Source organism: Apiospora hydei (genome assembly GCF_038363865.1).
Source record: "Apiospora hydei strain CBS 114990 chromosome Unknown utg000006l_segment0_segment0, whole genome shotgun sequence".
Classification (NCBI taxonomy): domain Eukaryota; kingdom Fungi; phylum Ascomycota; class Sordariomycetes; order Amphisphaeriales; family Apiosporaceae; genus Apiospora; species Apiospora hydei.
The window spans coordinates 4,321,642-4,342,887 of record NW_027117365.1 but is presented as its reverse complement, the minus strand read 5'-3'; the positions used below and the strand labels follow the sequence as shown (position 1 = coordinate 4,342,887).

Sequence of the window (21,246 nt, the reverse complement as noted above, 5' to 3'; positions counted from 1 at the left end):
TACCACGGCATTAATTCCCCTGCAAACAGGGAGGAGGGCTTCCTCGTGGCATAAAGGTCTCATTGACGTTGCTCCGCCAGTTTAGAGTTCCCATAGTCCTCCTCCAACTTGTGTCCAATGTGCATCACGAATCGACTTATACACCCTGGCCTTTTGACCTCCGCCTCAGCCAAGTATGCAGGTGGCGGGTTGCTTGGCTCGACACTGAGACCAGTGAAGCTGCCTGCTTTTTCGACGTCCGCGGGCCCTTGTTTATCTGGGAGGAGCTGATGAGTGGGGTTTTCCGAAGATCCTGATGCTGCTGCCCCTGCCTGAGCCTCCTGGTGCCATTCCACGGTGGAAGGCTCCTCATTGATAAACGACGTACATCCAAACAGATTGAACAGCGAAGAAATTATTCATGTCCAGCTCTCCAACCAGTAACCGAACCAATAGCAGCTCTCAGCTTGATAGGTAAAGAAAGACAAACCAATCCCGCCCTTCTGATAAACCACGAACCCGCTTACTGCCATAATCGATGCCAGCTCGCACTCTTGCGCTTTGGATGGAAGCTTATAGACCAACGTTTGTAGCGAACGGTGGTGAGTCATGATCGTACAGCCTTTAGTCCAACACAGCAATGTTAGCAGAAGGAATAAGGAAATGTTTGAAACGGTAGTCAAATCCTGGATATGATATGCGGATATGGCAATCAAGGCAGCCATGATACCCATTGACACAGCAATATCTTTGCTAGCCACGGATCTTGGCCTCATATACCCTGGCAGCGGGGCATTGGGGCCCTGTCGAGGCTCGGTAATCGGAGCTGTCCCTGCTGAGTGATGATCAACCCTTTGGGGGGTGGCCATGGTGGAAGTGGAAATGGGGTGGCACTTTGTTTGCAGTATGCGATGAATGCGATACTGTCGAGACCCACCAATTCTTGTAAAAGGGCAAGTGAATGGAAAAGAGTGACTGAGCTCAATGGACATACCACCTAGAATAAGTGCAAGTGCAAGTAGGTTATATCGATTGCCGAATGATGTGGCTCCGGAATTACCTCATTTCGCGCAGGTAAATGTGGTGCGGCAGTTCTGCGCAATCCCTCTCAACCCAAGGCATCAAACCTATGACGTTTATTTTCTCAACGTTACTCAAGTGGCAACCAAGACATCGATTGCTCGCAGTGCCGAACTACGGCTCATGATTCTTGTGCATTTACCGTACACATATCCATTGAACCCCAGTGCTGCCTTTTGTCACTAGCCATCTGTCCACGGCGGTACTTCGTCCATATTATTATGCACGGATATAGTGACCGGATAAAATGTTTCATCTCGTCATCACTAGTATTGCTTTCCCTATTGTATCACCAGAGGCATCTATACCAGCCATATATCAGAGACACACGTTTGCTCCAGCCTTGTAAAATCATCTGAACTGAGACCCTCAAAGTTGCAAACTCCTATCCTCCGATACTGGTCATCCTTTGCGTTGTCTTCTCCCTCGCTCAGTGCCGCTCGTACGACGACAAGACCCGTACCGTGAATCCAAGACGGCTTACTCGGTTCTTCGTCTTCGTCACTGGACCATCCAGAGTGCTGTAGAACTTGCTCTTGGTCTCTGCTGGCGGTGAGGATGGTGAGGTAGCAATCGCCACCAGAGTTTTGTGAGAATTCCGACGTAGCATCCGGAGATACTTTGAACAAGCCGGTACATTGACCTCCCGCGTCGACAGTTTGGTCTCCGAGACGCAGCCTGTAGGCTTGGGCATTGTCTTGGCTCAATTCACCCTTGGTCGCGTCTTCATGGGTTGCGGCCATCTGCCCCTCGACTACCACCTTCAAAAACACGCTCCTCACGGCTAAGCATTTCGTCAGCAGCGTCTTTGGCGAATCATCCGCATCAACCCCCGCGGAAGATCGGCCAACTCAAAGCGGACCATACCACCGTCATGGCCCGTCGCCGCATAGAACTGCCCCGGCTCCGAGGACCGCAGCTGGGTCTCGATGGCGCCCACCACGGACGCCCAGGACCAGCTGGGCCAGAGCCCCGCCAGCTCCGGCGACCTCCGCGCCGGGCCGGGATCCTGGACGCGCCACGCGAGCTGCTCGGCCAGCTGCGAGGACCAGAGGCCGACGCCGTAGTCCTCCTCCCAGTTGTCGAGGCGGAATTGGTCCCGGACGAGCTTGGCCACGCCCCAGATGGCGAGCAGCCGGTCCCGGTTCTGCGTGAGGTTGCAGCTCGTGTAGTTGAGCACGGCTTCGCGCCAGAAGCTCTCGAACGAGACGTCCGCCGACCCGACGAACTTTTTGGGGGCAGAGCTGTCTGTTCCTTGGATCAGCTGCAGTCGCTCCCTCCAGTATTTCTCGGTGGACGATGCGGCATCGAGCTGCCAGGGCAGCCCTTCGGGTAGAACCTCGCACGCAGTGGTGGATGCGCAGTCCCAGAATACCTGGCCTGCTGCAAAATGGAGGATCCGAGGTGACAGCATTCGCTCTAGTGGCTTGATTAGCTGGGATTGGCTCCTATATACGTTGGTATTTAGAGGGTTTACCTTGGAAGACCCAGCCGCGGCGGTACAGGGGCTGCATCAGCAGCTGATCCGACCAGCATTCCGAAGGAAAGACCCTCCACGTCCCTTTTCCAAAGAGCGATGCTTCGGACGTCTCAATGATGCCACCGCCGAAGCTGTCGACTTTCCGCCGATCCCGGAAAAGCCCGCCTTGGCAATCGCTACTGGCGGCCGCAGCAAGATTGCAGTACGAGTTACGGTAGACCAGGTGCATCAGTTGGCCCTCCGTCTTGAACTCCTCGCCGTCCTGGAGGATGCATAGAGAGTCGATCCAGATGTACTGCGTTTTCAAGCGCCTAGCAATCACGACCGCGTCCCTGAAGTTCCGCGGGAGCTCCTCTATCTTGATGCCCCTTTCGGGATCGGTGAAAATGTCGAGGGTCTCCGGAACCAGTTGGATCATCCGCGGGCCCGTCGGGCCGCCCCAGCAGTGACTGAGCGTCACGAATCTAGGCTTGTGTGAAGGCGAAGGCGAGGATAAAGATTTCGTCTCTCGGACCACGACCCGGCCTTCAGCGAGGGTCGCGAGGTCGACCAGCCGCTTCGGGACCCAGGACGGGTTATCTGGAACCGCACATCGGCCGCGGTGCGTCGCGCGGCAATTCTCCAGCCATGCCTCCAATTGGGACCCGACGGCGTCTGCGTTGAGGCCCTCGCCGAGGGCGAGATTCACGCGGACGGACTCTGCGCCAATCAGATGAAAGACCTTGGTCGGCGCGTTCCGGAGTTGGGGAAACTGGCTCACGTCGGGCCTGAAGTGTAGAGAGCATGACACTTCGCTCTCTCTAAATCTGGGCGACCGGTGAATCGTCCATCGGTAAAAGCCATTCTTCGAGGCCGGTTGGAAGTCGGATCCCAGCCAGCTCTTGGCCTCTCCTTCAAGCCAACCGCAGAGAATGCAGTCATTGGCTTCCAGAGGAAGGCTTGCCTGGGGGGCGGAGGGGAGCTGGTGGTAACCCCACGAGCGGGTACTCTCGAAGATGGATTTCTTGCAGCTAGGACATATCATGGTGGAGGAAGATGCAAAAGCAGGTAGTGAAATGTGATCAAGTGAGTCATTGCAGTAGTAGCATGGATGATATGATTAGTTTTCATGCACAGCCGGCCACATGGACTAGTCTGGGCGCCGCGGCTGACATGTGGGCGGGGGCTAAATGATACCCCCTTTTTACAACCCCTGCGATACCGCCCCGTACGACACTAGATAAGTAAGCTAGATCCAACTACTACCCCGGTAGAAGCCAGGCAACCAGCCCATAAGAGATATGAAATGTTAAATCCATGCACCACCACAAACCGGTCTGCTGAACGCACATACACATGGAATCTCTCGTTCTTAATAAGCCAGTTAATAGACCAGGGACTTTTCGTCTTATGCGAACCACGCCAAAACAAAAGAAAAGCGGCTGAGAAACACAGCCCCTGACTCTCGCTACAGTACTACGAGCTCTGCTACGGTCGTGATAAGATCTCAGAGTAGTTCTCGGCAACGTACAAGTGGAAATCTACCAAGTAGCATTTCACCCAAATGCAGTTCCAGATCTTTCTACTCGCCAGAAAACCCCGGGCTGCAAAGAGGATCTGCTCCAGTCCGTCTTCGGACTCGAGTATACCATTCAGTTCCGATTCATCCCCCTTCCAGGCCTCGCGCAGCTCTGCCTTCAACTCCTCGTAAGGCATCTCGATCTGCTCGATGAGTCTGCCCACGATGCGAATAGACTGAAGGCTCAGAAATCGCTGGATACCGCAGGCTTGGGCCGCGATGTCGGCTACACCCGCATCGAACACGTTCAGCAGCTCCCGAGGAAGACGGTCGGGCACAGCCCTTGCCTCTTTGAGCGTCTTGGCCCGCCAAAGATGGTTCAAGCGGAGAAGGGCGATTGCCACGTGGTCCTCCGAGCGGCTCGCCGTGTCCTCGACGAGCCGCTCGGCCACCTGCGCCATCCTGTTCGCCGGGGTCATGAGCTCTTGTCCCAAATGCGACAGGGGCGGCAGACGCGATGGCGATTCAGGTTTCTTCTGTGCGGGGTCGTCCAGGCCCAGGTCTCCATGCTCGCGCTGTATGGCCTCTCGCACCAGCACGCTCAAGCCGTCTGGGAGAAAGAAGTGGCTGACGTAAGCCTGGACCCTGGCTGGTTCTTGGACAAGGGTGAGTCCGGCATGGTCACTGCCAATCGTCAGTTGCAAGTAAGCGCCAGTCCGGGAACACCTTTCAGACTGAAAATATGATTGGGGGACTTACGGGTTATTGCAACCCTGTTTGGAGTCTTTGCAATCCTGGCAGATATCGTAAGCACCTGACCCGCACGTCTCGCAATGCCACCAAAGCCGTAGCTCTGCAGGTCCCGAGTGACTCTCGACATCACATTGTCTTGAATCAACGGTTTTATAAGGCACCCTAGACGTGGTCAGGATCTTGAAGCCCAGACTCTGGAGTCGGCATAATTGCGATTCGAACTCCCGATATTGCGCAGCGTCATGGAAGGCCAGATCGAGGTCATCCATCACCAGGAATGCTCGATTCAGCAGTTTCCTACGGTCCTGAATCCATTCATAAATAGTATCGTCTGTGGTGGTGAGCTGCTCTGGGTTTGAATCGGGTCTATTGTCATTCTCTTCAGGCACATCGATTTTCAACTGACGCTGAATCTCAAGAAGCAGTTGCGTGGAAAAAAGTGAAGAGCTGCCATTCACGGCAGGAGACGGTTGGGGCTGAAGAAACACGGAGATTATGGCTGTTTCAGAGCCCTTGAAGGAAGACTCGAGGTCTTCGATAATCATACAAGAGAGGGTTGTCTATGGCGCCAGGTGAAATGTTAACATGACATTGCTTTATTTCGGACGGGTATCCGCCTACCTTGCCAGATCCAGGACCTCCAATACATCTCAATTGCCAAGAAGCATCATCACGCTTCCAGTACCGGTACTCGGCAGACTGTTCGACATCGAACAGCGGCATGCGCATGTGTGGTAGGCAGTGTGCCTGGGCCGTCTGCCTGATGGCCATTTTCGGTAATTAAGTGGCACGCTTGAACGTGGGAAAAAAAGGAACAGGCGCTTCCCGCGCTCTTGGGTGAAAAATACGGGCTTGTTGGTTCTGGACTGGGCGAAAGCGTTGATCTTGATAAGTGTCTGGGTCGTAAGGCTGGCTGGCCCTCTTCTCTCTGGGCGGAGTAGTTTTCTCACCCACACTTTCACACTAACACCTTGTGATGCTATAAATATGCGGTGTGCTTTTCCACTTCCACTCGATTGGGCCGTGATGGGTCGGACTTACAAATTAGAGCAGCCGGGTGTGGCTTAGTGCTGACCTCTTGCGACCTCAGCTGCTGCGCCCAACTATGCGGGCGTATAGTCTTGTCCAATGAGAAGCTGAGAAAAACCGGGGTAGTACGCCTAGCAGACAGCCCCCAAATTCATGGGCATTGCTTATTCGAGGACTTACAACTAGCATATGCAACTTGGTTCCTGCGGTCAGGATTGGAAATTGGACGGTGCTGGCCTAGTGTCGACCCATCTGCCCTTAAGCTGAAAGTAAGCTTCGGTGGCGGTCGTACCCTTGCGGCTCATATCCTAGGCAGTATAGCATTTGAAATCTCTACAAGTAAGAAGATCACGCCCTGAGACAAAATGACCATGGCATCGGCTTCTTTTTCGTCGTTCAGGTTTCAAGATAGACGAAACTGTCGAGCAAGATGCAGCTCCACGCCTACCTTGTGGCCCTTGGCGCCTCTCTGGGCGCTTTCCGCGTCGTAGAAGCTGCCTCCGCAAACGATGAGGCCAGTTCGATATGCGGCGAACTGATGACCCAGGCAAACTTGGGCGGTGAAGACTGTAAGCAGATTCTACTCCAACGAACCATTATGGGATATATTAGTTCACACGGACTGACTGATATTTGCAGCATATTACTTCTGGGCCGTCGATGTCCAGACCTGTCTAAGCAGTGTCCCGTTCTATGCCGACCCGGCCCTACGTTTCCTGGAATACTACAACACCACGCTGCAGTTTCAGAGCACCTTGGCCTACCTCAAGAGTCCACCGGGAGGCTACCAGCAGCCATCCATCGACGTGGTGGACATTATCCATCGCATAGAGACCAACGTGACGGCAGGCTACTACCGAAACCAATACGAGTTCGAGGTCGATCTGCAGAAGTTGGTCTTGGCTATCCATGATGCACACGTCTACCTCGATGTCGGCATCACGACACCATTCGTATATGGCAGCCCTTACTCCATCTCGTCCGTCTCCATTGATGGAAAGGAGTCTCCCAAGCCCTATCTCACCGGTACGTTTGCATTTATAGACTCTATTGTCTGGAATCTGGGTCGAGAAAATTACGGCTAACATTCTGGTAACAGAGGATATCCAACAGGCACAGGCAGATGGCTGGACTTGGACACCGTCTCCCATATCGCAGATCAACGGCAGAGACGCGGTCGAGTATCTGACCGACTTCGCCTCGCTGAACTCGATCGGCTACCTGGAAAGCCACGCAGAGTGGAACGCTTTGATGGGACACCCAGCGCAGGACATCCAGGGCTGGCCGAACGTCTGGCAGGGCGCCACCACCTTCTATCCCGGCGATGAGCTTACTTTCACCTTTGAGAACGCTACCGCGCCGCTAGAAACATTTTGGATCGCCTACTACACATATCCGCTGAGCACCGGCCCAATCGCTACTAGTGGTGACATGTACAACTTCTTCGCTTTGGGTCTTTATCCGGCGATTGATGGTGCCCCTGCTAAACCCGCCTCCGAGAGCAACACGGTCGGAAAGAGGGACGACACGCCGACCGACAGCAACGACGATGTCTTTCTGGATACGTCCGGCGACGATGGCAACTGGTCGGTCGAAAGCTACGGCGCGTACCCAGAGCATCCCGATGTGCATCAACCGGATCTGCAAGTCAGTGGTGGCGGTATTGTCACTGGGTACTTCCTCGACGAGCTTTCCACCGGCGTCCTGAGCCTGCCCTCGTTCTCCCAGTACGGCGACTATATCAACAACTTCACCCAGTCCGTCCAAGAATTCATCGATGGCGTCGTCAGCAACAACCTGTCTAAGATCATCATCGACCTCCAGCAGAACTCGGGCGGCGAAGTCGTCCTGGTCCTGGACACTTTCCTGAGGTTCTTCCCGGGGCGGGAACCGTTTGCCGGCAGCCGCAGACGCAGTCACCGCTTGGGAAACATTCTTGGCAACGCGACCACAACCTGGTGGAATACACTGGACCCTGAAAACGACGACGACATTGAGGACTGGGAACTCGGGATGGTGGACGAGTGGGTCATCACGCCTCGCGTGAATGCCGAGACCGGCAAGAACTTTGCGAACTGGCAGGAGTACGCTGGACCAAAGCACGGTCATGGCGATGACTTCACCTTGGTAGTAAGTCAGATCACGATAAATTACTCTCTGGAACATCGGTGTACTAATGACTCCCAACCACCAGGAGAGATACAACCTCTCAGATCCTATTTTCATTTACGAGATGTTCGGCGGCAACCTCCCCACTGATTATCTGGAAGACACCGACAGCATGACTGTGGAACACTGGGACCCGAAAGATGTGGTATTGGTGAGTAACATGGTATCCATCCTCTGCAACTACGACTCAGCTAATAACTCACTGCTGTACAGATCACCGACGGTCTCTGCTCCTCGGCATGCTCCATGTTCGTCGAGCTCATGACCCGCAGGGGCGCCCGCACCATCGCCATGGGCGGCCGCCCCGCGTCCGGCCCCATGCAGGCCGCCAGCGGCAGCCGCGGCGCCCGGGCCTACTCCGGCAGCAGCCTGGACGCCGACCTCGCGGTCGCCGGCATCGTCGACGAGGCCGCCAACAAGACGCTGCCCAACATCCCGCCCAACGCCAAGACGCGCGACCCCGGCCTCTGGTCCGCCGCTTACTTCAACCTGCGCGACCAGATCCGCGAGGACGAGTTCAAGAGCGACGAGGCCGTGCCCCTCCAGTTCAAGTACGAGGCGGCCGACTGTCGCTTATACTACACTCTCCGTAACCTGTACAATATGACACAGCAATGGACGGATGCTCATGACGCTGCCTGGGGCGATGGTTCCCGGTGCGTGGCGGGCTCGACGGGATACTCGACGACGGGCCAGCATGATCCCGTGAACAAACCACCCCCCGTCTCGGAGCTAGCAGAACAGCACCGGCCGTTCCCCAAGGACTACACACCCCCAAAGACAAGTCCGAACGGAGGCGGCGGGTCCCACCCGCAGTTCGAGCCCGACGTGGGCGGCATCACCGACTCCGTCATCGACAACACGGAGCCCATCGTGCCGTGCGACCAGGGCCGGTGCGGGCCCAACATGAAGTGCATGGAGGTCAAGGTCAAGTGCCACAAGCAGTCGGCCGCCAAGCCCGCGCCCGTCATGGCGTGCCTGCCCACGTGCCACGGGCCCAACACGTGCAACATCTGGGGCGGCAACATGGCGCTCACCTGCCAGCCGTACGGGTCGCGCGAGTACAAGGGCAGCACGCAGCTGGCGGCCACGAGCGTGGGCGGCGGGGGTGGCGGGAACAGGACGCAGCCCGCCATGGCGATGCCGAAGCAGAAGATGTACTCGGGGCTCTGCCGGCCGACGTTCGGGACGAAGAAGCTTGGGGGTGTCCGATCTAGGAACACCGTGCTCTTCTCTTGGAGACCTGTTGTAATGACTAGTTAGACTTTTGATTCTGATTGTACATATTGATACCCAACATTCGGCTTGTCAACTGAAATAGTCCAATACAACATCACTTATCCACTTAATGGCGACAGCGCTGCTTCCGCCGTTTTATGCCGTACTGTATGGATTAATAATTGTTTATACTAGTAGCATAATGTTTATTCTACTAGATATAATAGCTAGGTAAGTATTCGAATATAATACCTAAGCTGTCTTGGAATGGATGCAATGCCTAATCGGACAGATCGGGAACCAGTTGGTCATTCATGGAAGTAATGCCAAAAGCAGCGTTCTCGCCATTAAGGGGATAGGACCTACTACCAGCATTAGGGATATTCTCTTTCAATTCGTAGAAGCTGATCTCTAGTGTGATCTAAAGGCACATGGCTGTCATGGGATCCATGTAAAAGGCCCGGTGCGACAGTTGTGGAAACATGCCAATACCCATGCAATCCCAAATGCCAAGCCAAAGGTAGTCCGATCTGCGCCCCTTCCCAACCCTTCCAAACTAAGGTCGCAGAATCCCAGAGTGCTCCTCTCCCCCTAAGACCGCCGTTCCCCATCCACGATGTTGAAATTGCCGCCGGTTCCGTCGCCGCACCCCAGCACGCCCTGGGTCGAGGTGGTCGTGCACGACTCGCCCTCGTTGAGGTTCAGCGCGGCGTCGACGACGGGCGTGCCGGGCTCGAAGTCGCCGGTGTTGGCCTCCTCGAGCGTGATGGCGTTGTCGCCGAACACCTCTCCGTCGCTCTCTTGATCGCACCCTCGGACGACGAGGCGGCTGCCTGCAGTAGGAGCGGCGGACGCGACGCTCAGGAGCAGGAGGGCGAGGACGGAGGTTAGGGTGAACTGCATGGTGGGCGTTTGTTGACGATGTTCGTGTGGGGCTGTGGGAGGCTTGGATGGTGATGTGCTGGCGAAGATGATGGTTGAGAGTGTGTGAGTAGGTATGATTATGCGATTACGGACCGGCCGAGTGATATTTAGAAGTTAAGATGAAACGGAAGGTGTAGTTGTTTCTTTGGAATGTTCTGATTGTTGTTTGTCTTCTAGAACAATTCCATAAGGGGATGTAAGGGGTTTTTATGTATGGCTTCTCAAGTACACCAAGACGGAATGACTCGTGCGCATGGAAGTGGAACGGCCCCACGATAGTTGTTGCAACATCGGCCTGACCACGAGTTTGCATGTTAAAATTTAAGCTTAAACTTCGCAGCGCGACATCTAACAGCCAAGAGCAATAGTGACTTAAGAAATCATCTCTTACCGCATTCGTTGAATGGCACGTGTAAATAGACTATACTTGCAGAAGTCGTATCTGAAACCATGGCGCGTTTGGTGTCACTTTAAAGGGGCTGTTTGATCGGCCAAACTCAATTGCTATAACCTCAATGGCTATAGACACCGGTGAGCCCGACGCCAAGTCTATACAGCATCCCACTAATACCCGACTCGTCTAACCAGCTGCCAAAACTGACCCTCTCGAGAGTTGAACTCTTCAGACCATTGTAAGACTTTGGACAAGTATTACCGAAGTACGCAAGCACACGCTTTAAGAACTGGGGCGTCATCCAGTCTGTTCGAGTGACAGTCTATGCTGAAGAGACCATCGATGCCCTGTCATTCACTTCGGCTGGAAGGCGTTGAGTTATGAAGAGATACCACGGCAATGCCACCGCCCAGTCGGCGCCATACTCTTGGTCTGCCGGCAGCGTCGCAACGATGATGTTGTAGCCAACCTAGTCATCCCTTCTCTATAAGTCATTCTATGTCTTAGCGGACGTGGAAGAGGCGGGTCTCGGCTCTGGACTCCGGATCGGTTTCATCAAGGGCCTGGCGTCGAGCTCGGTTGGAAAGACCGGCGTGGTGGGCTTCGAGGGCGAAGAGGAGGCCACATCCGAGCATCCCCTCTCCTGTTCCTTGGCTTCGAGCTCAAGCCTGTCTCTTGCGGTTGGCTTGGCGCGCCACCGGCCGAAGAACGGGACTGGCCGTCGAAGCTTGACGACCCAGAGAAAGATAACGCCAACGACCGTGGCTAATAGCCCGATTGATAGACCAACACCCAGCCCAATGGCCAGGTTCCGCTTGGTGCCAAAATCCCGAGAAAGGGTCGGTGCTTGAAGGCCCGGTGCGGCCCGTAGTGTCTCCAGCTTCGCCACGGGGAAATCAGAGAATGTGGCGTTGGTAGTATTGTACGGCACGGGGGCCTCGAGTATCGGTCCAGGGGTAGAGAGTGGAATCTGCGCCCCGCGGCTGGGAAAGGGGACGATCTCGGACTCGACAGAGTAGCTCGCCTGCGCGATCCCGAGGACTTGGTTCTCGAGGTCGTACACCATGTACGCGTTGCGGATCACGGGCTGGCCCAGCGCCACGATCCAGTTGACCGGCTTCTTGCGGTTGACGTTCTTGGTGATCCAGAGGGAGCACTGGCGGCCCTGGCGGCGCACGTCGTAGCCCGGGCCCTTCTCGGGCAGGCCGGGGGTGTAGTTGGCCGGGTTGAGCGGCGTGATGAAGTCGGACAGGGGCACGCGGATGGCCGGTCCGGACGGGCCGTGGAACTGGAACGTGAGGTAGGCGTCCGGGTTCGCCCGCTCGCACGGGACGCGTGGCACCCCCATGTCCTCGTAGTTGGGGTTGGGATCCACGTCGCCGATCTCCGCCCAGATCGTGTCCACCACCTGGCTTGGCAGCGTCGTCATTTGGTTACCAACGCAGGGGCAGACGAACAGAGGAGGGCCATCCGGCGTGAGGATTTCGTCCTCGCCTGTCGGGCTGCCGACTTTCAGAGAGGTTATGGCAACCCCCAAGCGGGCACGTCGTTCAAGCGGCGACCGAACTGAGAAGCCTTGAGTGCTACCAGGTCTCCGGTGTACTTCTTGGTGTCGATGGCGCCGAAGGTGAGAGTGCCGTTGCCATGCGCCGGGCCGACTGAGCTGTCTGTTAGCCGGCAATGCTCGGGTTGGCATGCTAATTAGAGGATATCCGGTGCTTACCTTCTCTATCCAATGCGATGCTGTACACACTACTGGACGTTACGTTCGTATTTGCCATGATGGTTGATAAAGACAGTGGCTTCCCGTCTTGGTCCTTGAGTTCGCCCAGGTTAAGCATCGGGAGGATTCCTTGTAGATCTAGTCCCACGGTCACGTTGGGCAATGGGATACCACCCAGCTTGATGCGTTCATGAAATACGTCACCGTCGTTGCCAAATTTCTGGCCGACCTGCCCAAACATGTTGTTGCTGAACTGGCCGGACCCAATGATCTGTTGGCTGTTTGACTTGGTTGGGTCATCTTAAGATCGCATCAGACCCGATACAATCAGCCAAACAATTCTAGGATACTCGTTGTGCAGGATGTTGGAGGAATAAGGGTAGCCGGACTCACAGCTTCCGTATGAACACGCTTCCGGGTCTTTCTGACATATCCCCGAGTATGGTACGGTGATGATGCTGTTCGATACCACACCGAGTTCAACGGTTTGGGGTGGATCACCGATCTCAGCTGACGTGAACAGGCTGTAGCCCCAGTAGTTGTGCATTTCGTAGCGTATGGGGAACGAGACAACGCCGGGATGCTCGGATCGCGGAAATGTTTTAGATTGCCCATCTGCAGGTGTAAGCGTAGCAGTGCACATCGTCTTAAAGACGATTGGATGGTCCAGTCCTGCCAACCTAATTCTCCTCTCCACTCGATATGGCTTGATGGTCTTTCGTGTGGTGTCAGAGAAGCTCTGATGGTTTGAGGAAGGCCGCAGTGGGAAACCATCGGGCACGGACAAACGTCCTCATAGTGGTGCAGGTTCCATTTTTGTGTGACCTATTGGTGGCAGGGGTTGGGACACATCATGATAAGGCCGACCGAAGTCGTAACCGGAATCAGCTGATTACATTTGCAAGCATTGGGGGCCCAATCTGCGTCTTGCAGGTATAATGGAATGCTATGGTGTTTGCTGGAGAAGCCGGCACGCACAGTTGCCTGCGTGTGGCCAGATCTAGCAAACATGCTTCTCTAGCCTCAAATTCCAGATTACCAACGCAAGGGATGAGCCCAACTGCAACCCATCTTCTGGGAATCCATGTGCTGATCGCCTCGAAGAAAGGGACGAGCATGATTTATGCGAAACGTTCCTGCTGGCTCACTCACGGTTGGCTTGGCTCCTTCCTGGAAGTCGAGCCCCTTATCATCTCTCCTAACCCGAGCCTCTCCGCCTTCGACGCACTCATGCGGGAGAGCTAGGCCAACCCCTTTACGTGGTGCAGGGCGGCTACTGCAGTGCTATTATTGCGCCGGACGGGGCGACCCAGCTTACGGGCCGCGCATGCGTGACTCTGCTGGGCCTTCTTGAGGTGGGGAACCAAAAGCCCCCTACAACCAATGCACGTGGAATCTGCCCTGGATCAGTCACGGCACTTGGTATGTAGATAGCTCGGGAAAGGTGATTAGATAATTAACATTACTGACTAACATAGCATGTATCTGCTTGATCTGGATTGGTAAATGTTGCAAAAAGCGAAATCAGACTTGACAGATCAACACCGTTGCGCCATGTTATGTATGCCCTAGGAGGGCCGAATATCCAACTTGTAGGAGTATCTTCAAGTGACGAAAAAGGAACATAACCGTGCCGAGACAAAAGGGAAGATAGCGTGGAGGGCAAAAAGAGAAAGCGGCGCGGAACCTGGGTCGATCAGATGACCCCAGAAGGAATTTGGGAATGAACGCAGCTCTCGGAGGGAAATGGTACATGAATCCTCTATCGAGACACTGCAATAATGTGGAATAAACTGTGGATAGCAAGGGAATAACCAAGAAAATAGGAAAGGCATAAACGTTGAGTCCGGGAGGGAAGGCCCCAGGCCACATCAAACACCGCGCGTCCAACACTCGGAAGTCGAGGAAGCTTGAACAAGCCGTAAGCCCTCGGTAGCCATGAGCGATATGTAAATAGGGCTTTTTGGCAACCTTCCTTCCAATATGTGAGAGATGTGGGAAACATTGTTCAAGACTGTCCCAAAGATATGCGATCTACCCCCTTTTGATAACCGGCATCAGAAGGTTAAATGGGGGTTGATCGTATATGAGTTCGTTCTCCACCCTCGCCAATCCGCCCAGACCCTCTCGTAATGGCAATCCGGGTGCTTTTCCATGTGGAATATGGCCCCCCGCGCATGATGAAACGCCATGCTCCGACCCGGCTATCGTCTTTTTTTCGGTCGGCTCGAGAACGGGGGTCTAGAGCGGATTCACGATTAGGCGCCATTGTCGGCCAGTGACAAGGGTTTCCGTCTCCAAATCCCCATGCACGCTATCAGCGCCGCGACACAGATCCCTACCGCGATAATGTTGATCAGGTTGAAAGCGACTCCGTAGGCATTGATCACCATCTCCTTGTCGTGCGGGGTGAGTTTCGCTATGGCCCTAGGCGACTCCAGGATCATGTCCAGGGTATCGTAACTCAGCTTCTTCTTCAGCTTCAAGTAGATCTCCCCGAACACGACGGCTTGCGCAATCGCGATGCCCATCAGACCGCCCAGGGTGCGGACTTGCGTGACGGCACCAATCGTTATACCTATATATGGGGAGAACGATGAGTAACCAATGTCAGTGAAAAGGGTTTCTTTCATGGAAGTGGAAAGGGGGAGCGGGTTGGGTGATCTTCGAGTGCGTGACTGACCTGAATCGTCCCCACTGACTTCCAACTTCGAGATAACTATGAGACCTATTGAAACTTAGTGGCTGTCTTTTATACGTGAGCATAGCCGAGAAAAAAAACTTACTGCTTAAGGATAATCCGAAGCCGAAACCCAACAGTACCTGGTACCCGTACTGCGCAGGCGACACGTCTCCTGACGTCGGAAGCGTCGCCATGAGACCCAGTCCAACGATTTGCAAGGCTAACGAGGAGGCCAAGATGTGCCAGCTGATATTGAATCTGCTGCCGACGATGGCACCTACACCCGCGCCGCCGGCCGCCAGCAACAAGAGAGGGAGCATGCGGAAGCCGGTCTCCATGGGGGACAGGCCGTTATGTATCTGGAATCGCTGAGGCAAGAACACAGTGGTGATGAGGAAAGGAAAGCCGACGAGGAACGCAGTGCTGTAATGTTGGTGAGTAGGGATGGCAAACAGGGAGGGGAGAGGAAGCAAACCCGGAATGGATGCCGGGGTGCTGCCCTGATGAACAGGGAGTCCAAACGTACAGAAATAGGAAACCTATCACTCGCGTACAGATCAAGCGAATAGGGAAGAGAGGCAACATTCGGGTCCTTTTCTTCTTGGGATCCGACACAATCCACTCCCAGGCAACAAAGCCAATTAGACCCACACCACTGAGGGCAAGTGTAGCAATGATATCAGGACTGGCCCACCTTTGGCGGGCACCGCCCTTTTCGAGAGCGTAGATGAGGGTGATGACCCCGAGCAGCGAGAGAAGCATGCCCGGCCAGTCGATGAAATAAAGCGTCCGCCGACTAAGGGGCAAGGGTTCGCTGTTTGCTGGAAATATCCATCCGAGAACACAGAGGAGAATGATGCCGGTCGGGACACTGCGTGTGGGGAAGTAGGGTCGGTTAGCTATCGGGACTCGTCGAAACACCCTTGGTAAAGGATCGTTGGGGTGTAAGTAGGTGCTTACTTGATGAAGAAGACCAAACGCCAGCTGAGGCTAGTAGTGAGGAAGCCGCCCAGGACGGGACCGAGCAAATTGGACAAGACAAAGGTCGGCCCGAATAAGCCAGTCGCAAGGCCGATATGTTTGGGAGGGGTCACCTCCAGCACGATGGACATGGCCAAACTGTACAGGCCAGCCCCTCCTATGCCCTGGAAGGCCCGGAGGATGATGCTGATGTTGTTCAAATGGGTCAGAAGCGAATGGCAGCAACAGAAGCTTTCGGGGATATTACGACGGGACGTACAGTTGGGTCATTGTCTGGGCGGCAGTGCAGGCCCCGGAGAAAACTGTGAATATGATGATGGCGGCGATCAGGGTCGGTTTTCTCCCGCAAAGGTCGCTGATGCGGGCGAAGATGATGAGGAAGCCTGTGTTGTTGTAGCACCAGAATGTTAATATCGTGTGCCGCCCTCCGGGAAACACCAAGTGCTTGGATACTGTGACTGACCAGTGTACGTTATCAAATAAGCGGCGACAACCCAATTTGCATTCTGAAAGTCCATCAAAGCTGCAGCAATGGGGACAAGTGCCGTCGTCACGATGCTTGACTCTATGGCTGCCATGAATAGCCCGAGGAGGAGACTGTCGAGTGCACAGGGCCATCAGCAACCATCATCATCAGAAAATAAGTGTATGAGATCGTAGTGGCTTCAGCTGATCCGACTTACCAACTGTGGGTGACCCAAAGGCGCCATCCTGACAATTGATCAAGCTTCGCTAACTGAGGCTTATCGTCGTCCTCATTCGTGTCCTGTTGTTTCAGATCGTGAACACTGACAGGAAGTGAATTGGGCGCGTCTCCCGAGGTCCGAGGATGTTCCTGGGCAAAATTGTGCAATTTGATGTTATCCATTTCTGCTGAATACAAGTGCCGCGTAGGTCACTCTAAAGAGATGTGGATAACACCAAGAGCCGAAGGGCTTAATGAATTGTCGGGAAATGGTTTGCTTGCTAAATGTAGCGAGTAATTGTGAAGTTTTTCTCCGGGATACATTTCGCTGCCGGGTTTCTAGCCATGATCGGGAACTCCATGAGATTCTGCTCTTCCTCATTACCCCGCAAGCGTCTATAATGGCCATGCATTCTATATCTTGCTCATTGGGTGGAGGGAATTGCAAGATCGGATATCTGTCAATCGAGGGGAATAGGAATCAAGAGCACGCTATCGAACGACAGCGTGAACTCTAAAGGGTGCGTGTTACAAGCTCGATATACTCGAAAGATCAAGGGAAGCGAGGTGATGAGCACCCGGACGGCCAAAGGTTCATAGTGCGTTTGGCACCCGCAATCAGATCGCTGTCCTTCTTAACGTTTGGTGATGGGAGTATCTTCATATGAACAGTGGTTCCAAGGGGCTGTGAACAAACACCGAAGTAGGTAGTTTGTTATGAGAACAATCATGTATCCACGCCATCAGCTTGGATCGCGTTATGAGATTTCAATACAAAACCAACATGAAGAATGTGCTGCTTTGCCATCTCTTCGTCACTCGCATCGAAGGGCTCTTCGCCCTTGGCCGCCCATGTGAGCTGCGTCCCTGGTCCTCGAGGCCGCTCACCAGGCCGTTTCGCGCTCCAGATGCAGCCTTCCAGGATGTTCCGCGCGATGCACGGCTCTACGCCGCGACCCTGGCCAACCCAACCCCGTCCATGGTGCCCGGCGCGTCCACCATGGTTAAAGATCGAAGCCCGTCCGTTATGAAGGCCTTGGTCTTGCGCGATGCGGACGGGCTCAATCCCGCCACGACGGCGTCCGCAAATTCGAAGAACAACGTCTTGCGTTGCTTGGTTCTTTCCCAATCCCATATCACGCTAAGATTCTCCCGGTTACCGCCCATCACGATGTGGATTGCGCCAATAAGCGCCCGTACCCGCCGTGATCAAAGCTGGCGGCGGCGAGATACTCTGTGACATGCGCGAAGCTCATAATGACGTGGTCGATGCCGCCATGGGATCGCCTCGCGCGTCACCATATAGCTGCCGCAGAGTTCGTGGGCGGGAACGTGAATCACGCTCGGCGCGACAGTGCCCTTGCAGATGCGCGCGAAGAGCTGGCCGTCCGGGTGCGCCACTTGGCCAAGGACCAGTACACCGTCGGCGTTAGCGGCCGCCGCGAGGGCACGAAAGGCTTCAAAGCGAGGTTTCCCACCATCAGGTGTATCGGCGAGCGTGGCGACGTTCTTTGTGGCCGAAACCATCATGTCGTACTTAATGGCGATGTTGCCGGTGACGATGAGGCCGAAGTTGTGGCGGCTTCCGTTTCCATCTGGTTATACGAAAACATAGCAACTTGGTATAGAATGCGCACGAGAAGCATGTTTAGATTTTTACAAGAGTCCTTTGGCATCAAGCTGGCAGCGCCGTAGCTGGAGAAATGATGTATGTAAAGTGCGCAAATCCGGTGCGACCGAAAACACTTGGTGGGGTTGTTGGTCGTTCCTTTGAGAAATGACAATATCCAGGCAGGGTTAGACGGCTTAGCCAGAAAGCACCCTTCCGGACGCTCTTTCCTACTTGAGTGCCCTTGCCACTTGCGTTACCTGACATCACTGTTGGGTATGTATGTCAGTAGGCAGAGCCTGTCAGGCTCATCACCAAAGCCTCATTGGAGAGTACCATCTCAGAGCCAAATCTCACACCTAAAACCCAAGCACCCCACATCACCCGGTGGAATCCCCTTCTCACATCGTAGACCGCGATTCAGGAGGGCTGAAATCGTTGCGTCCAGGTCGAATTGTTTTAAAGCGTGGGGCGCGAGGTAGGTTGACCGTCGTGGTTTCCCCTTTCAATTGATAGAGTATATGCTCTTATATAATATAATCCACGAGACATGTATTAATGCCTCTGTGCTTGCCTTTAGAGAGGTATCTAAAGGGATGCGCTAGTCGAACTGCATAAGCCGAAATCAGAAGGACTAAGAAGTCAATATTGACTGGCATGGCTTCCAGCATAACCTACATGTCAGCAACCCCTCGCGATCCCGTTCTTATTATCGGCGGAGGCATCTCCGGCCTCTGCCTCGCCCAAGGCCTCAAGAAGCTGAGCGTCCCCTTCAAAGTCTTCGAGCGGGATGCCGAGACGGAGGCGCGGGCGCAGGGGTACCGCCTGCGTCTCCACGACGGCGTCGAGGTCATCGAGAGCATGGCCCCGTCGTCGGTCTCGGCACTGTTCAACGCCACCACCGCGATCCTCGAGCACGGCATGCGCAAGTACAACGCCACCACTGGCAAAATATGGGCAATGCCTGCGGCGGGAGCCCCGCGGGGTGCGCGGCCACTCTTAAGCAGGCCTGATGAAGGTCCTGGCAGTCCACAAGTGGCCGCGTCGGTGGACCGGCGCGTGCTCCGAGACGTGCTGATGACGGACATTGGAGAAGACGTCGTGTTCGGCAAGACGTACAGCCACTTCGAGATCAACGAGGATCGCGCCTGTGCTATGGCCTACTTCACGGACGGGTCATCGGAGCGCGGGCGGCTGCTGGTGGGGGCCGATGGGAAGGGGTCCGCGGTGCGTAGACAACACGTGCCGGACCACGTCATGCTCGACACCGGACACGGCGGGTTCTTCGGCAAGACGCCCCTGACGGCCGAGCTGCGAGAAATCTTCGAGCGCAACACCGACCTCAAGGGACTCGTGCTGGTGTCGGATACACAGACTCTCGCGACGCCGCTCCATTTGCTGATGGAGGAAATGGTGTGGCCTCCCGCGTTGCGCAAGAACGCCACCGCGGTGCAACTACCCCAGGACTACATCTACTGGGCCCTGCTGTCGCAAAGAGCGAGCATGCCCTTCTCGGAGAAGGAACTAGCGGGCCCCGTGCGATGGGGGGACGCCGCGGTCCAGGCGACTCTCGACTTGACGAAGAACTGGACCGCCGAGCTGCGCAAGATCATGGCTGGCCAGGCGCCGCAGGAAACGTCGTACCACCCGGTCCACACGGCGTCGCCCAGCATGGCGGCCTGGAAGCCGTCGCGCTACGTGACCCTCGTTGGCGACGCAGTACACGGGATGCCGCCGTTCGCTGCCTTGGGGGCCAACACGGCGCTGCGCGGCGTGCATTTGCTGCACCAGGCGATCGAGCGGCACGGCCTGGAGGGGCTGACCGAGGACATCATCGGACGGTTCGAGGCAGAACTGCGGGTACTGGCGGTGGAGAAGATCGAGCAGAGTTTCGAAGCCGGTCAGGTTACATTCCGATTGAAATCCCCGAAGGAGTACCGGGTATTGAAAGCTCCTGGGGACAAGGCCAAGCTATAGCTTCCTTCGACGTGGGCGTTTTTGTTCACTTGCGGCCTCAACCTGGGGCTGCGCGACCTTTGTACACCATTGGAATTCGAATGCGGCTGCTCCTCTTTCACTCATCGATGAATCAAGTCCGTTTCGTTCAACATCAGCTTGGCGAAGCTTGTCACTTCATTGCATGCCATAGCTCAATTGTGATACGGGGTAGTAGCTGGAGGCGGGCTCGACCATGAAGATGACGCTGAATACAAATGCTGGGGCATCCTAGTCGTTGTCGCCTCGGCTCCTCCTCAGCTCTCGGTTCGGCAACCTGCTAAAGGAGCGCATAGTCGCCGCCACATGTACACGGATCAAACCGCTCAACAAATTTATTTCTTTTTCGCCATTTTAGTGTCTTGGACGGCATCGATCCCAGGTCATTCATGATGTCTGCTCCGAAAAGGATTGTCTATTCGTCAGGCGGGCCGGGGGTCTGCACTCGCAGCAGCTGACTTGGAGGGATTTTCAGCGTTTGTCTGTCAGTCAGGGCGGGCCACGGCATTCCGGTCGTGTGGTTTTGGGTGGTACTGGTTTGATCAGTCCACCAAATGCGACCCCGATGAATGCTACGGTTTGAGAGGGAACACGACCGGCTTTATGTACTTCGTTTTGCCATATCGAATTCTTGGGAGTGCAACCAATTAATTACCCGATTCGACGAAGATGGGTTTGGGATCTGGGCAGTTGCTGGGCGTAACGACTGGGTGCTGAGTGAGACGGCTCGGAACTCGGATAGTGCCCGCTTTTTTTGAGAAACCAGAGGTCATGGCTGGGTTGCTGGGTCGCGGGCGTGCTGCAGGCGGTCCACTACATAAAGTTCTCCAGAAGGTTGATGAACACAACCCAATCCTTAGCGAGCCTAGCCTAGACCGCAGCTGCCCAGGCCCTGAAGCTGCCAATACGAGACGCTGTGCGGGCATGGCAATGGCAATGGCGAGCTCTCTCACCACTGCGACTTAGGTTCACGCTAAGGCGGTAGCGCACGTCAGGGGTCGTCACCACACCATTAAAGGTCACACTATTCAAACGGCATAGCTCGG

At 55.1% G+C, this 21,246-nt stretch overlaps 8 protein-coding genes across 8 annotated transcripts; 2 read left to right on the top strand and 6 right to left on the bottom strand.

The window, feature by feature from the left end:
• Positions 1-1,361: 1,361 nt before the first annotated feature.
• Positions 1,362-3,563, bottom strand: PG997_008593 (uncharacterized protein; the record flags this gene model as incomplete). The annotated part of the gene is made up of 3 exons (XM_066812908.1): positions 1,362-1,843; positions 1,927-2,478; positions 2,537-3,563. 3 exons carry the CDS (start codon positions 3,561-3,563, stop codon positions 1,362-1,364), a joined length of 2,061 nt encoding a protein of 686 aa, XP_066668250.1.
• A 443-nt stretch (positions 3,564-4,006) lies between these two features.
• PG997_008592 (uncharacterized protein) lies at positions 4,007-5,561 on the bottom strand (the record flags this gene model as incomplete). The annotated part of the gene is made up of 3 exons (XM_066812907.1): positions 4,007-4,763; positions 4,797-5,350; positions 5,412-5,561. 3 exons carry the CDS (start codon positions 5,559-5,561, stop codon positions 4,007-4,009), a joined length of 1,461 nt encoding a protein of 486 aa, XP_066668249.1.
• A 688-nt stretch (positions 5,562-6,249) lies between these two features.
• On the top strand, positions 6,250-9,251 carry PG997_008591 (uncharacterized protein; the record flags this gene model as incomplete). The annotated part of the gene is made up of 5 exons (XM_066812906.1): positions 6,250-6,388; positions 6,459-6,845; positions 6,919-7,949; positions 8,014-8,139; positions 8,202-9,251. 5 exons carry the CDS (start codon positions 6,250-6,252, stop codon positions 9,249-9,251), a joined length of 2,733 nt encoding a protein of 910 aa, XP_066668248.1.
• A 546-nt stretch (positions 9,252-9,797) lies between these two features.
• Positions 9,798-10,109, bottom strand: PG997_008590 (uncharacterized protein; the record flags this gene model as incomplete). The annotated part of the gene is made up of 1 exon (XM_066812905.1): positions 9,798-10,109. One exon carries the CDS (start codon positions 10,107-10,109, stop codon positions 9,798-9,800), a length of 312 nt encoding a protein of 103 aa, XP_066668247.1.
• Positions 10,110-11,020: 911 nt separating this feature from the next.
• PG997_008589 (Acid protease) lies at positions 11,021-12,890 on the bottom strand (the record flags this gene model as incomplete). The annotated part of the gene is made up of 4 exons (XM_066812904.1): positions 11,021-12,026; positions 12,092-12,191; positions 12,248-12,547; positions 12,641-12,890. The coding sequence occupies 4 exons, from the start codon at positions 12,888-12,890 to the stop codon at positions 11,021-11,023; spliced, it is 1,656 nt and encodes a 551-aa protein (XP_066668246.1).
• A 1,615-nt stretch (positions 12,891-14,505) lies between these two features.
• PG997_008588 (uncharacterized protein) lies at positions 14,506-16,779 on the bottom strand (the record flags this gene model as incomplete). Its single annotated transcript, XM_066812903.1, has 8 exons — positions 14,506-14,975; positions 15,034-15,353; positions 15,406-15,430; positions 15,485-15,801; positions 15,891-16,097; positions 16,171-16,294; positions 16,375-16,508; positions 16,595-16,779. The coding sequence occupies 8 exons, from the start codon at positions 16,777-16,779 to the stop codon at positions 14,506-14,508; spliced, it is 1,782 nt and encodes a 593-aa protein (XP_066668245.1).
• Positions 16,780-17,323: 544 nt separating this feature from the next.
• PG997_008587 (NADH:flavin oxidoreductase/NADH oxidase-like protein) lies at positions 17,324-18,123 on the bottom strand (the record flags this gene model as incomplete). The annotated part of the gene is made up of 2 exons (XM_066812902.1): positions 17,324-17,737; positions 17,830-18,123. The coding sequence occupies 2 exons, from the start codon at positions 18,121-18,123 to the stop codon at positions 17,324-17,326; spliced, it is 708 nt and encodes a 235-aa protein (XP_066668244.1).
• Positions 18,124-18,883: 760 nt separating this feature from the next.
• Positions 18,884-20,182, top strand: PG997_008586 (uncharacterized protein; the record flags this gene model as incomplete). Its single annotated transcript, XM_066812901.1, has 1 exon — positions 18,884-20,182. The coding sequence occupies one exon, from the start codon at positions 18,884-18,886 to the stop codon at positions 20,180-20,182; it is 1,299 nt and encodes a 432-aa protein (XP_066668243.1).
• Between the last annotated feature and the right edge of the window lie 1,064 nt (positions 20,183-21,246).